At 46.6% G+C, this 13,536-nt stretch overlaps 1 protein-coding gene across 1 annotated transcript in view; it reads left to right on the top strand.

Moving 5' to 3' along the window:
- Window positions 1-13,536, top strand: part of CACNA1B (calcium voltage-gated channel subunit alpha1 B) — a 194,319-nt gene that overhangs the window by 145,913 nt on the left and 34,870 nt on the right. The window contains 4 exon segments of the mRNA XM_021081036.1: window positions 1,118-1,234; window positions 1,639-1,704; window positions 8,069-8,160; window positions 10,009-10,153. Of these exon segments, the coding sequence (XP_020936695.1) occupies window positions 1,118-1,234; window positions 1,639-1,704; window positions 8,069-8,160; window positions 10,009-10,153 (420 nt within the window).

Below are 13,536 nucleotides of genomic sequence, written 5' to 3'. Positions count from 1 at the left end.
GTGGTGGGAACCAGAAAAGCCAGCCCCTGAGACAGGCAGACAAGGAATGGAGTGAGATCCATCTCTCCACGGATGCTGCATTCTGGCTGAGACCAGATGGGCAACCCTGGAGCAAAGCTGCACCACTCTGCCCAGGCTCGACCGCCTCCTGCACTGCTCTCCCACCACTGCTGCCTCATCCAATGCCTGTGCTCTCTTATCTCTGTATTTGATCACCGAATCTGGCAACACAGGGTGTCTAGCCTGAGCTGCCTGCATATTTTAAAAGAGCAAAGGATCAGGACGCTCTTAGGCTGTGTGTGGGCACCTGGCCTCTAAGCAGACAGGGCAGGAAGCCACCTGGCCCTCAGGCACCCCCATCTGCTCACAGACACCACTCAGAGCCCTGCCCTCTGGAAGGGGTGTGCCAGTAACTCAGGTGCCCTGGGCCAGGGTGGAAGCCTCACTCCCAGGTCAGCCATGGAGTCCAGAGATTGTTGGTTATTTTGTGCCTGAATTTGAACCCTTTGGGTGAGGAAGCAGTGCAGGATGTCTTGGGCTCTCTGGAGCAGAGACCAGTTTGTGGTTGCAGAGGTCTCTCTCCCGATGTGTGTGGCAGGACCTCCTGTGGCCACTTGTCTGCAGGCACATGCAGCGGCCCCAGAGAAAGGTCTGCCCTTTGCTGGCCCCCAGGCAGGCAGGGGCCTTGCTGGCCAAGTGGGAGAGAAGGGTGTGGCCACCCAGCCTGGGGAGAGGCAGCCTGGCCTGGCACCTGGGCTGCTTGGCTGTGTCCTGCAAGAGGCGGACGGTGTTGGAGGCCCGGCCACAGGCGACCTCCTGGCTCCACCCAGCAGCAGGGAGCTGCTTCATAGGATTTTCCTGTCCCTCCCTGTGGAGGGCGTTTCCCTGATTTGCTGCATGAGAAGTGGTTTGCAATGACCAGCTTTACTTTTGGAAGGTTTTCCAGTGGCTGATTGCTGCTTAGACCGTGAAGCGGTGACGTTTTGTTTCAGTCTCTCTCTTCACCCACTTTTCTTCGGGACCACAGTGACTTGGGGAGAGCTGGGTGGGGAGCAGCGGTCCTGGACGGTGGGCGGCTGATTTCCAAAGGCCAGAGCACAATTTTTCTTCCCTGCAGAACAACTTCATCAACCTCAGCTTCCTCCGCCTCTTCCGCGCTGCCCGGCTCATCAAGCTGCTCCGCCAAGGCTATACCATCCGCATCCTGCTGTGGACCTTCGTCCAGTCCTTCAAGGTGAAGGCGGGCTTGGCCCTGGCGGGGCCTGACCTGCCCTTGTCGTGCAGGCGGAGTGACTGTGCCGCCGCCACCAGAGCCGCCCTCCTCCAGACGGTGGGGGGCAGGGGGTGGGCGCTCAGGTGCACACGTCCCCTGTGTCCTTTACAGAAGTTTGTCAAGATGCTGTTTTATAGAGTATCTTGTTCATGCTCACAAAAGGCTGAGGTGGGTTTTCTGACTCAGTTTGTGAATGAAGCAAGGGTGGTCACTTGGTGAAGGTGCCGGGTGGTCACTGGGGGCGGATTTTTGGTCAGCCGAGGGCTCTGGCCTCAGGGATCCCCCATCATGCGTCTCATGACAAGGCCTGAGCAGGGTGGCGGGTGGCACTCCTGGAGCTGACCTGGCCTCCTGTGTCTCTGCAGGCCCTGCCCTACGTGTGCCTGCTCATCGCCATGCTGTTCTTCATCTATGCCATCATCGGCATGCAGGTGGGTGCAAAGGCTCCCTTCCCCGTGTGCTGTCCCGTGACGACAGTGTCGGGTTGGCTCTCAGCAGCACTTCCCTGAGCCACACGCTGTTTTAAGCTCTTTATGAACCTAATGCTCAGAAAGACTGTTCTGCGGATGGAGACACCCCCGCCCTGGGCCCATGAGTGTGGTGCTGGAATTCTGCCGGGCTGAGCTAGGGTGCCGGGGGCATGTTTGACTGGGTGCTGGCCCCATGGTGGTGGAACGTTTGAGCACATGCACAAGGCCTCCAGTGGCTGTGGAGCAGCAGCCGGTCATTCTCTTGGCCCAGCAGCAGTTCCAAAGAGCAGCCTTCCTGATCTTTAGAGGGGATTTTACTCTCTTGAAGAAAACCCTCAGCGGGGCCATACCAGGTCACTGTACCAGTCAAAGCTAGCTGGCATAGTTGAGATTATCTTTTTTGCCAAGGAATGCTTTGCCAGCTATTTTGAAAATTTTAAATGACACCAAGCGTCTGGCCACTTTCCAATAGTAGGGATGGGAGATGGACGCAAATGTTGATGTATAGTAGGAGGAGTTCCCGTTGCGGCTCAGAGGTAACGAACCCAACTAGGACGCAGTTTCCCTCCCTGGCCTCGCTCAGTGGGTTAAGGATCCTGTGTTGCTGTGGCTGTGGTGTAGGTTGGCAGTGCAGCTCCAGTTCAACCCCTAGTCTGGAACTTCCATATGCCTTGGTTGCAGCCCTATAAAAAGATCAAAAAAAAAATTTATAGGAGGGGAGACAGTGTCTTAAAGGTTAGCTGAAAACGGATACTGTTTTCTAATTATTTCAATGCCCATATTTCTTTTTTAAAATTATAGTTATTTACAATGTTGTGCCAATTTCTGCTGTACAGTAAAATGACGCAGTCATGCATATGTTCTTTTTTTAACATTATCTTCCATTGTGGTCTTTCCCAGGATACTGGATATAGTTTCCTGTGCTGTACAGTAGGAAGGACCTCATTGTTGATCCATTTTTTTTTAAACCGGTCATCATCTTTTATTGCATGTTCTCCGTTAGGGTGTGAAAGGATTTGGGTGCTGGGCAAGGTCATGGTCAGGAATGTAGAGTCGCCTTCTTCACTGGGACTTGTGTAGCCACTCATGTTTGAGCTCCTCGTAAGAATGGCAGTAATTCAAAAGCAGGTAGAAAGCCTGGTGACACTCCCTCTCTTCACACCGACATGCTTGTAATACCTGTAGTTGCCGCTTTGAAACATTCCAGCAATGCCTTTAGGGGCGAAATCGCACATCAGCATCCAGCCTGGCAGCTCCCCTAATTTGACATCCAGGAGCTGCTTGTCCTTCAGAGGTACTATTGAGGCTGTCTTGGAGTTTGGCTGTCCGCTCCCCATTCTAAATGTAATAGTTTGCATCTACCAACCCCATGAATCCCACTCCCTCCCCCAACCCCCTTGGCATCCACGAGTCTGTTCTCTATATCTGTGAGTCTGTTTCTGTTTTGTAGATGGGTTCTTTGGTGCCATATTTTATTATTATTATTATTTTGTCTTTTGCCTTTTCTAGGGCTGCTTCCGCAGCATATGGAGGTTCCCAGGCTAGGGGTCTAATCAGAACTGCAGCCGCTGGCCTACGCCACAGCCACAGCAACGCGGGAGCTGAGCCGCGTCTATGACCTACACCACAGCTCATGGCAATGCCGGATCCTTAACCCACTGAGCAAGGCCAGGGATTGAACCCACAACCTCATGGTTCCTAGTCGGATTTGTTAACCACTGAGCCACGATGGAAACTCCTGTGGTGCCATATTTTAGATTCCACATGTAATTGATATCATATTGTATTTGTCTTTCTCTTTCTGACTTCAGTTAGTATGATAATCTCTAGTTGGATCCATACTGGTGCAAATGGCATTATTTTGTTATTTTTATGGCCGAGTAGTATTCCGTTGTGTATATGTACCACATCTTCTTAATCCATTCACCAATCGGTGGACATTTAGGTTGTTTCCATGTCTTGGTTGTTGTGAATAGTGCTGCTGTGAACATAGGGGTGCATGTATCTTTTTGAATTGTAGTTTCGTCCAGATATATGCCCAGGAGTGAGATTACTGGATCATGTGGTAGTTCTATGTTTATTTTTTAAGGTACCTCCATACTGTTCTCCATAGTGGTTGTACCAGTTGGCATTCCCACCAAAGTGTGAGAGCATTTCCTTTTCTCCTCTCCAGCATTTGCTATTTGTATATTTAATAGCAATGGCCCTTCTGATGGCCCCATGAGAATGTACCTCGTAGGTTTGATTTGCATTTCTCTAATAATTAGCGATATTGAACATCTTTTCATGTGCCCACTGGCCATCCGTATGTCTTCCTTGGGTAAATGTCTATTTATGTCTTCTGCCCATTTTTCAGTTGAGTTGTTTGTTTTGTTGTTGTTGAGTTGTATGAGTTGTTTGTATATTTTGGACATTAAGCCCTTGTCAGTTGCATCAATTGCAGCTATTTTCTCTCATTCCATAGGTTGACATTTTTTAAATAATGATTTTTATATTTTCCATCATAGCTGGTTTACAGTGTTCTGTCCGTTTTCTACTGTACAGCAAAGTGACCCAGTTACATGTACATGTGTACATTCTTTTTTCTCACATCATCGTGTTCCACCGCAAGTGACTAGATCTAGTTCTCTATGCTCTACAGCGGGATCTCATTGCGCATCCACTCCAAATGCAAGAGTTTGCATCTGTTAACCCCAGACTCCCAGTTCATCCCACTCCCTCCCCCTCCCCCTTGGCAACCACAAGTCTGTTCTCCACATCTACGCATTTCTTTTTTTTTTTTTTGTCTTTTTTGTCTTTTTGTTGTTGCTATCTCTTGGGCCGCTTCCGCGGCATATGGAGGTTCCCAAGCTAGGGGTTGAATCGGAGCTGTAGCCACCGGCCTACGCCAGAGCCACAGCAACGCGGGATCCGAGCCGCGTCTGCAACGTACACCACAGCTCACAGCAACGCCGGATCGTTTAACCCACTGAGCAAGGGCAGGGACCGAACCTGCAACCTCATGGTTCCTAGTTGGATTCGTTAACCACTGCGCCACGACGGGAACTCCTACGCATTTCTTTTCTGTGGAAAGATCTGTTTGTGCTGTATGTTAGATTCCAGATATAAGTGATATCATTTGATATTTGTCTTTCTCCTTCTGACTTACTTCACTTAGTGTGAGAGTCTCTAGTTCCATCCATGTTGATGCAAATGGCATTTTTTTTAATGGCTACTCAGTCTTCCATTGTGTATATATACCACATCTTCTTAATCCAGTCATCTATCAGTGGACGTTTGGGTTGTTTCCATGTCTTGGCTATTGTGAATAGTGATGCAATGAACATGCGGGTGCATGTATCTTTTTTACGGAAAGTTTTGTCTGGATATATGCCCAAGAGTTGGATTTCTGGGTCATATGGTAGTTCTATGTATAGTTTTCTAAGGTACCTCCGTACAGTTTTCCATAGTGGTTGTACCAGCTTCCATTCCCACCAGCAGTGCAGGAGGGCTCCGCTTTCTCCACACCCACTGCAGCATTTGTTATTTGGGGACTTATTAATGATGGCCATTCTGACTGGTATGAGGTGGTATCTCGTGGTCGTTTTGATTTGCATTTCTCTAATAATCAGGGATGTTGAGCATTTTTTCATGTGCTCATTGGCCGTCTGTATATCTTCCTTGGAGAATGTGTATTCAGGTCTTTTGCCCATTTTTCCATTGGGTTGTTGGTGGTTTTGCTGTTGAGTTGTATCAGTTTGTGTATTTTAGAGATGAAGCCTTGTCAGTTGCATTGTTTGAAACTATGTTTTTCCATTCCATAAGTTGTCTTTTTGTTTCCTTTTTGGTTCCCTTCGCTGTGCAAAAGCTTGTCAGTTTGATTAGGTCCCACTGGTTTATTTTTGCTTTTATTTCTGATGCTTTGGGAGACTGACCTGAGAAAACATTTATAAGGTTGATATCAGAGAGAATGTTTTGCCTATGTTCTCTTCTAGGAGTTTGATGGTGTCTTGTCTTACATTTAAGTCTTTCAGCCACTGTGAGTTTATTTTTGTGCATGGTGTGAGGGTGTGTTCTAGTTTCATTGATTTACATGCAGCTGTCCAGGTTTCCCAGCAACACTTGCTGAAAAGACTGTCTTTTTCCCGTTTTATAGTCTTGCCTCCTTTGTCGAAGATTAATTGACTGTAGGTGTCTGGGTTTATTTCCGGGTTCTCTATTCTGTTCCATTGTCTGTCTGTCTGTTTTGGAACCAGTACCACACTATCTTGCTGACTGTGGCTTTGTAATATTGCCTGAAGTCTGGGAGAGAGATGCCTCCTGCTTGGCTTTTGTTCCTCAGGATTGCTGTGGCAATTCTGGGTCTTTTGTGGTTCCATATAAATTTTTGGATGGTTTGTTCTAGTTCTGTGAAATATGTCATGGGTAATTTGATAGGGATTGCATTGAATCTGTAGATTTCTTTGGATAGTATGGCCATTTTGACAATATAAGTTTGGGTAGTATGGCCATTTTGACAATATAAGTTTTTCCGACCCAGGAGCATAGAATACCTTTCCATTCCTTTGAATCCTCTTTAATTTCCTTGAGTAATGTTTTATAGTTCTCAGCATATGTATTTCACCTCCTTGGTATTTGATTTTTTCAGGCTGCAGTTTTAAAAAGTATTGTATTTCTATATTCCTTTTCTAATATTTCATTGTTAGTATACAGAAATGCGACTGATTTCTGAATGTTAATCTTGTACCATGCTACTTTTCTGAATTTCTTTGTCAGTTACAGTAGTTTTTGGGTTGAGTCCTTAGGGTTTTCTATATATAGTATCATGTCATCTGCAAACAGTGACAATTTTACCTCTTCTCTTCCAATTTGGATACCTTTTATTTCTTGTGTTTGTCTGATTGCTATGGCCAGGACTTCCAATACTGTGTTGAATAACAGTGGTGAGAGTGAGCATCCTTGTCTTGTTCCAGATTTTAGTGGGAAGGCTTTCAGCTTTTCTCCTTTGGGTATTATATTTGCTGTGGGTTTATCATAAATGGCTTTTATTGTGTTAAAGTATGTTCCCTCTATACCCACTTTGGTAAGAGTTTTTTTCATGAATAAATGTTGGATTTTGTCAAATGCTTTTTCTGCATCTGTTGAGATCATATGATTTTTGACTTTTCTTTTGTTAATGTGGTGTATGACATTGATTGATTGGCATATGTTGAACCATCCTTATGAACCTGGGATGATCCCACTTGGTTGTGGTGCATGATCCTTTTTATATGTTGTTGGATTCGGATGGCTAAAATTTTGTTGAGAATTTTTGTGTCTTTATTCATCAAAGATACTGGCTGGTTGTCTTTTTTTTTATGGTTTCGTTAGCAAAAGCTCAACAGTTTGATTATGTCTTATTTGTTTATTTTTGTTTTTATTTGTATTGCCTTGGGAGACTAACCTAAGAAAGCATTTGTGCAGTTGATGTCAGAGAATGTTTTGCCTGTATTCTCTTCTATGATTTTGATGGTGTCTTTTCTTATGTTCAAGCCTTTAAGCCATTTTGAGTTTATTTCTATGCATAATGTTAGGGTGTGTTCTAGTTTCACTGATTTACATGCAGCTGTCCAATTGAAAACTGACTTTTAAACTCTATCTTCAGTGACTGAAAAGTTTTCCCGATTAAAATTTGGTAAGATCTGATGTTGTTTAAAACACACACACACACACACACACATATATATTTTTTTCCCCTGCTTTGGTGTGTGGACAAACAGAAACAGACCTTTGTTTCGGGGGATGTATGGGGATTCATAAACTTTCAGCTGGGTTCCAGAGGTTAAACTACTTAGGGATGCATTTGCATTTCCTACCCTGAAAGAAAGAAATTAAAATGGCCTAAAAGCTCATTGTGGACTTTGTACAGAAATGTAAAAAGAAACTTTCAAATGATCTATCATAACATCAGTATAATTTCTGCTTCGGAATCATCGATGAGAGTGAATTTTAAAATGCTTCCCTTCTATGTAGCAGAGCCCACGTAAACTTAGTTCTGGGTCCCACTTTTACTAGTTATGTTCGTAGATCCCTGACTGGCTCAGAGTTGGAGCCAGGGATATGGCATTGATATGTTTGCTTTTTAAGAGGTTTTCTCTACCCTGGAAATACATAGACGCTGCTGCAGCCAGAAGCACTGGCCCCTCCAGCTCCAGCAGCTGTGGTGGTGGCTTCAGTCAAGGGTGCTTTGGCTAAAGAGAGTGTCCTGTCCCTCGTGGGCCCTCACAGGCACACACACCATCTGCTGCCTGGCCACAGCTCCTGAAGACACAACAGCATCAACCTGCAGCTGGCTTCTCCATTTCAGGTGTTTGGAAATATTGCCCTGGATGACGACACCAGCATCAACCGGCACAACAACTTTCGGACGTTTTTACAAGCCCTGATGCTGCTGTTCAGGTGTGTTGTGGGGAGGAGGTCAGCCCAGGTCCAGGTCCATCTTCATTCAGGGTGGACGGCGGGTGCCTGCTGTCTTCTCCTCAGTGGACCTTCCCAGCTTCTTCTCCTTTGGCTTGTCCTTCCCTAATGGCTCCCGGGCCTCAGGACCCACTAAAAGGAAGTCCCTGAGGGAGTCAGCCTGAGAACCCTGGCCATGCTGGCTTCCTCCACCTGTCTCTGCTCCCAGCAGCAGCCAAAAGGCCTCATTCAAGGAGTGGCAGCTCCCGAGGCTCCAGGCTAGCACCAGGGCGGGGCCTCAAGGAGCACAGGCTTGTTTCATGTTCAGAACCTGGGAAGGTGTGTGCGAGGTAGCTGTCCCCATTGCTCTTAGGTGCGGCACACCCTGTGGGCAGGGGCCGTTGATGATTCTGGTTTGAGAATGAACTTATAGAAGGGAGGGGGTTGAATGTGGCTCCCTGCTCCTAGAGTCCCTCTCACTCAAGATGACCCTAGGAGGGAGAAGAGAGCTCTTTGTAGTGATTTATGGGGGAGGGGTCCTGACATCAGACCCTGCCTTGGGCTCCTTGCTGAGGTTTCAGCACTTGTGTTCTCATATGTAACTGCATTGGGCTGCCACCAGGCCTGCCCTTGGGGAAACTTGGCACAGCTCGCCCTGTGCAGAGGCATTTTGGGGGTCGTGGAGGTTCTCTATGTGGAGGGTGAGCTCAGACCAGGCCTGCTTTGCTGAGCTGTCCGGAGAGAGTTTTACTACTTGTTCTTTGTGTCAGATGAACAAGCATCCTTAGGCTTACACTTTCCCCAAAAACTGTCGTTTCTCTGGACTTTAGCTATTACATCAATTTTATTTTTTCATTTATTAATATTCTGCCCGTGTGACAGAAGATTTGAGGCCTATGACGTCAACCTTAGTCTCAAACCTTTGGTCTCAAAGATCTCTCTTCTTTTTGATCTTTGTGTCACATGTGGGCTCAGGCTGAACTGGCCACCCTTGAAAAGTCCCTACCCCTGGCCATTGTCGGTGGTGAATGGGCTGAGCTGCTGCTGACACAGACACAGGACTGACCACACAGGGGCACGAGGGGAGCACCCAGGCTTCTGGCCCACCTGCAAGCCTAGTGCACATCTGGCCCCTGGTGCTTGCCTTGGGCCCAAGAAAAAAATGTCTTTGCAGGAGCAGCCTCTGCAGTGGCTGCTCGGGGCAGGAGTTCCTGATGTCTTCTAGAAACAGTGGAGTCTGGGGTGGCTGGAGTGGAGTGACTGGGGATCAGGGCAGGGGTGAGGTCAGGGAAAGGGCATATCCAGAGAGCTGTGGGCTGTCATGTGGATTTTGGCTTTTGCAGGGAGTGAGGGGGTCATTGATCTGAGCCACTGGGCTGTGGTGGGGGAAGCGGGCATTCTGTTAGGAAAGCTGTTTCAGCAGGAGTGATGGTTGCTTAGCCCAGGGAGGTGGGAGTGGTAAGAATCCAGCCATTTTTAAGGCAGGTGGGCTGATGAACAGGACGCAGTGAGAGAGGAGGCAAGGGTGACTTCCGAGTCTGGCCTGAGCAGTGGGAAGGATGGAGTCACCATGTCCTGAAGGGAGGAAGCTGGGGATCAGAGTCGACAGTGGGGAGCTCTCCCTGGAGCTGACTTCCCAGGAACTAGGCCTGTCCCAATTAATGATCAGCTTGAGAATTCTAATGCCAGAGGGTCCTTTTTAAGAAGCAGCATCCATTATTCAGACCTTCCGTGTGCAAGTTCCCTGTGGGAAGGAACCCAGCTCCCCTGAATGCCCAGGGCCCCTGGACTCCCCACCAGGCCTGTCCTGGGCCTTCCTTCCTGGGCCTCAAGGCTCTGCCTCCTTTGCAGGAGCGCCACTGGGGAGGCCTGGCATGAGATCATGCTGTCCTGCCTCAGCAGCCGGGCCTGCGATGAGCTCGCCAATGCCACTGAGTGTGGGAGCGACTTCGCCTACTTCTACTTTGTCTCCTTCATCTTCCTGTGCTCCTTTCTGGTGAGTCCTGGGCCCTGTGTCCATCCTGTCACCCGTGTCTCCCTGTCTCAGACCATCTCACTCCCCCTGTTCTCTTGCTGGTCCCTGATTTTGACTCATGTCACGTTTAAGCTGATTCCTTGTTGATGGCCCTCGTGTCCGCAGAGAGGATGACCGTGTTAATCCTGAAAGGACACACTCGGTAGTGAGCTCCTTGGTGCCTGCCTTTAGGAAAGGGTTTTAAGTTGTCCCTCAGTTCTCAGCTTATGGAAGGGCTTGCCACTTGGTGATAAGATACAGAGAAGCAGCACTCCAGCCAGCGAGTGTGCCTCAGGTTGATGAGCTATGGGAACTCGTGGGGTCAGGTCAGAGGTGTCAGCAGGCCAGCTCTTGGGCATGGCTTTTATTTCAAGTCAGCAGATGCCTCTGGGAGGTTTTGACCGGGGCATGATGTCATCTGATTGACATCTTAGAATTTCACTCTGGCTTCTGGTTAGGAGAGGCTATGGAGTGGTCAGGGAGACAACTGGAGTGACAGTGGCCTAGAGAAGGGTGGGTGTGCAGGAAGTTGTGTAGACTTAGGCTGCATTTTAAAGGTAGAACTTACATGATTGATGATTGCGCATGGGCATGAGAGAAAAAGAGGAGAGAAAGCTGCACCCAGGGGTTTTCTGGGGTGATGGAGTGAGTGATTATTCCCCTGATATGAAAAGGTCGGTGTGGGGACAGGGAGGGAGAGAGTGGAGACATGTAGTGGGCCTCTAGGCTGAGGTATAATTGGTTGTTGTTAGCGTTTGGTGTATTTATAGGGCTGGATGATATCCTCTAGGTCCCTGTATGTTCCAGAGACCCATGGCTTAAACACTGAAACCACTCCGGAGACAGGGCAGGAGGGAGGTGAGGAAAAGAGCCACTGGATCAGAGTCCTCATGGGACACAGGTATTCGAAGGATAGGAAGTGTGGGCAGAGAGTGAGACATCTCAAGTTAGGACTTAGGTGGTAAGGATAATGTTCACTGATGGTCATTGGTAATGAGTTGTTTGGCACATAGTCATAGGAATAAGGAGCTGAAATGATGGGACGAGTGTTGGGGGGAGGTCGAGGAACAGAGCGGCCAGGCAGTGACCCATCTCTGAGGATATTAGTAGCAACAAGAGTGATGGTAAGAGTAGATGTAAAGGCAAGACAGCAGCTCAGGTGCTGGATCTCCCCGGAGCGGGGAGAAGATTGGTAGATCATGAATATTAAACAGCAAGGTTTTTTTTTTTTCCTTAAGAGGATGGGGAGGGGATATGCATGTTTCACCTAGAGCAAGGAGAAATGGAGAATATTAAGGTATGATGAAGATAACAGAATTTATCTTGTATAAATGGACTGTGAGTTAGCAGTGGCTGGGAAAGGTGTGAGTTTGAGACAGATGAGCTTGCATGTTGATAGAAAAATCTATGGAATTGTGTTTTACTAGTTGTCAGAAACCAAGGAGAGGATTTTCATGTTGGGATTTGCATTCTCTGATACCTTAGAAGACTCACTGTGGGGAATAGGGAGGGAAGGCTTTCTGGAGAGTCATTGTACTGTAGGTAGTAGTGGCATTGGTCTTTATGAAGGTCAAAGACATCTGGTGCTGCAAGAGCCAACCAACCCATGGGTGCAGAGTTGGGCCCAAACAGCTGGCTTCCCCATTCTCTGGCTGTAGAAATAAGGTTCCACCAAAGTCGCATTCATGATGCCACACCATCCACAGGGCCAGCACTCCCTGGACTTGTCTAGGAAGAGCTGAGCTGTCCCCTGCATTTAGCTGTCACTTTTTGCCAGAGAAGTATGTATTTGAGGGCCATTGTTCCTTGTGTCTCATTCCCATGCAACCCCATCCAAGCTCTTGGATGGCACTGGTGCTTTTTTCTTGACTGAAGCAGAGAAGGGATGTGAGCTGGAAGCATAGCCTTCCTGGCCCCTACCTGTCAGGTGTGGATCTGCTGGGTAACTCATGCTTTAAAGTACTTGGATCTGGTTTGGTCTGACAGAGAAGTTACAGTGAGAAAAATGGAATTGTTATTTAGGGATGGGTGTCAGGGTTAGGTTAGGTTGGGATTCAGTCACCTCGATTGGAGGAGAGGGTCATTGAGGGTTAACAGGAAATGAGGTTGATGACAGCCTGCTTGCAATTATTGAGCCAGGTTTTGGGAAGAGCCCCCTGAATACTTTAAAATTTTAAGGCTTTGTTGCAATCCTGAGATTGGTATTATTATTACCACAGTGAAGAAATGGATAGGTAGAGATGTTAAATATCCTGGTCAGCCTGTCTTTAGAACTCAAGCTACTGAAATAGACAAATTACTAGAAAGATAAAAATAACATAACTGACTCAAGAAGGAATAGGAAATTCAAATAAACCTATAATAGGAAGGAATTTGAATCACTAATCAAAAACTTCTCAAGAAAAATAAGACTGGATAAAAAAATAAGACCCTACAATATGCTGCGTACAAGAGACTCACCTTAGGGTAAAGGTCACATATAAATTGAGTGAGAAGATGGAAAAAGATATTTCATGTCAATGGAAAAGACAGGAAAGCAGGAATTGCCATACTGATCTCAGACAAAATGGACTTTAACACAAAGGCCATAAAGAAAGACAAAGCAGGATACTATTTAATGATAAAAGGATCAATTCAAGAAGAGGATATTACACTCGTCAATATATATGCGCCTAATTTAGGAGCACCCAGATACCTACAACAAATACTAACAGATGTAAAAGGAGAAATTGATGGGAATACAATCATAGTAGGAGACTTTAACACTCCACTCACATCAATGGACAGATCCTCTAAATGGAAAATCAGCAGGGCAACAGAGATCCTAAATGATACAATAGAAAAGTTAGACTTAACTGATATTTTCAGGACATTACATCCAAAAAAAATCAGAATATACATTCTTTTCAAGTGCACATGGAACATTCTCAAGGATTGAGCACATACTGGGGCACACAGCTAACCCCAGCAAATTTAAGAGTATGGAAATTATTTCAGGCATCTTCTCTGACCACAGTGACATGAAACTATAAATCAACCACAGGAAACAAAATGAGAAAAAACTGACTGCATGGAGACCAAACAACATGCCCCTAAAAAACTAATGGGTCAATAAGGATATCAGACGAGATCGGGCACATTCAGGGTGATATGGCCTTAGACTCAATAAGGAAATCAAAAGGGAAGTTAAAAAATACCTCGAGACAAATGATAATGAAAACACAACTGCTCAAAATCTATGGGATGCTGCAAAAGCAGTTCTTAGAGGGAAATTCATAGTGATACAGGCCTTCTTCAAAAAAGCAAGAAAAATCTCAAATCAATAACCTAACCTACAACCTAAAAGAATTAGAAAAAAAAAAAAG

Source organism: Sus scrofa, unplaced genomic scaffold (assembly GCF_000003025.6).
Source record: "Sus scrofa isolate TJ Tabasco breed Duroc unplaced genomic scaffold, Sscrofa11.1 Contig1206, whole genome shotgun sequence".
Lineage (NCBI taxonomy): Eukaryota > Metazoa > Chordata > Mammalia > Artiodactyla > Suidae > Sus > Sus scrofa.
The sequence above is the reverse complement of the archived record's forward strand: the minus strand, read 5'-3'. Positions and strand labels throughout refer to the sequence as shown.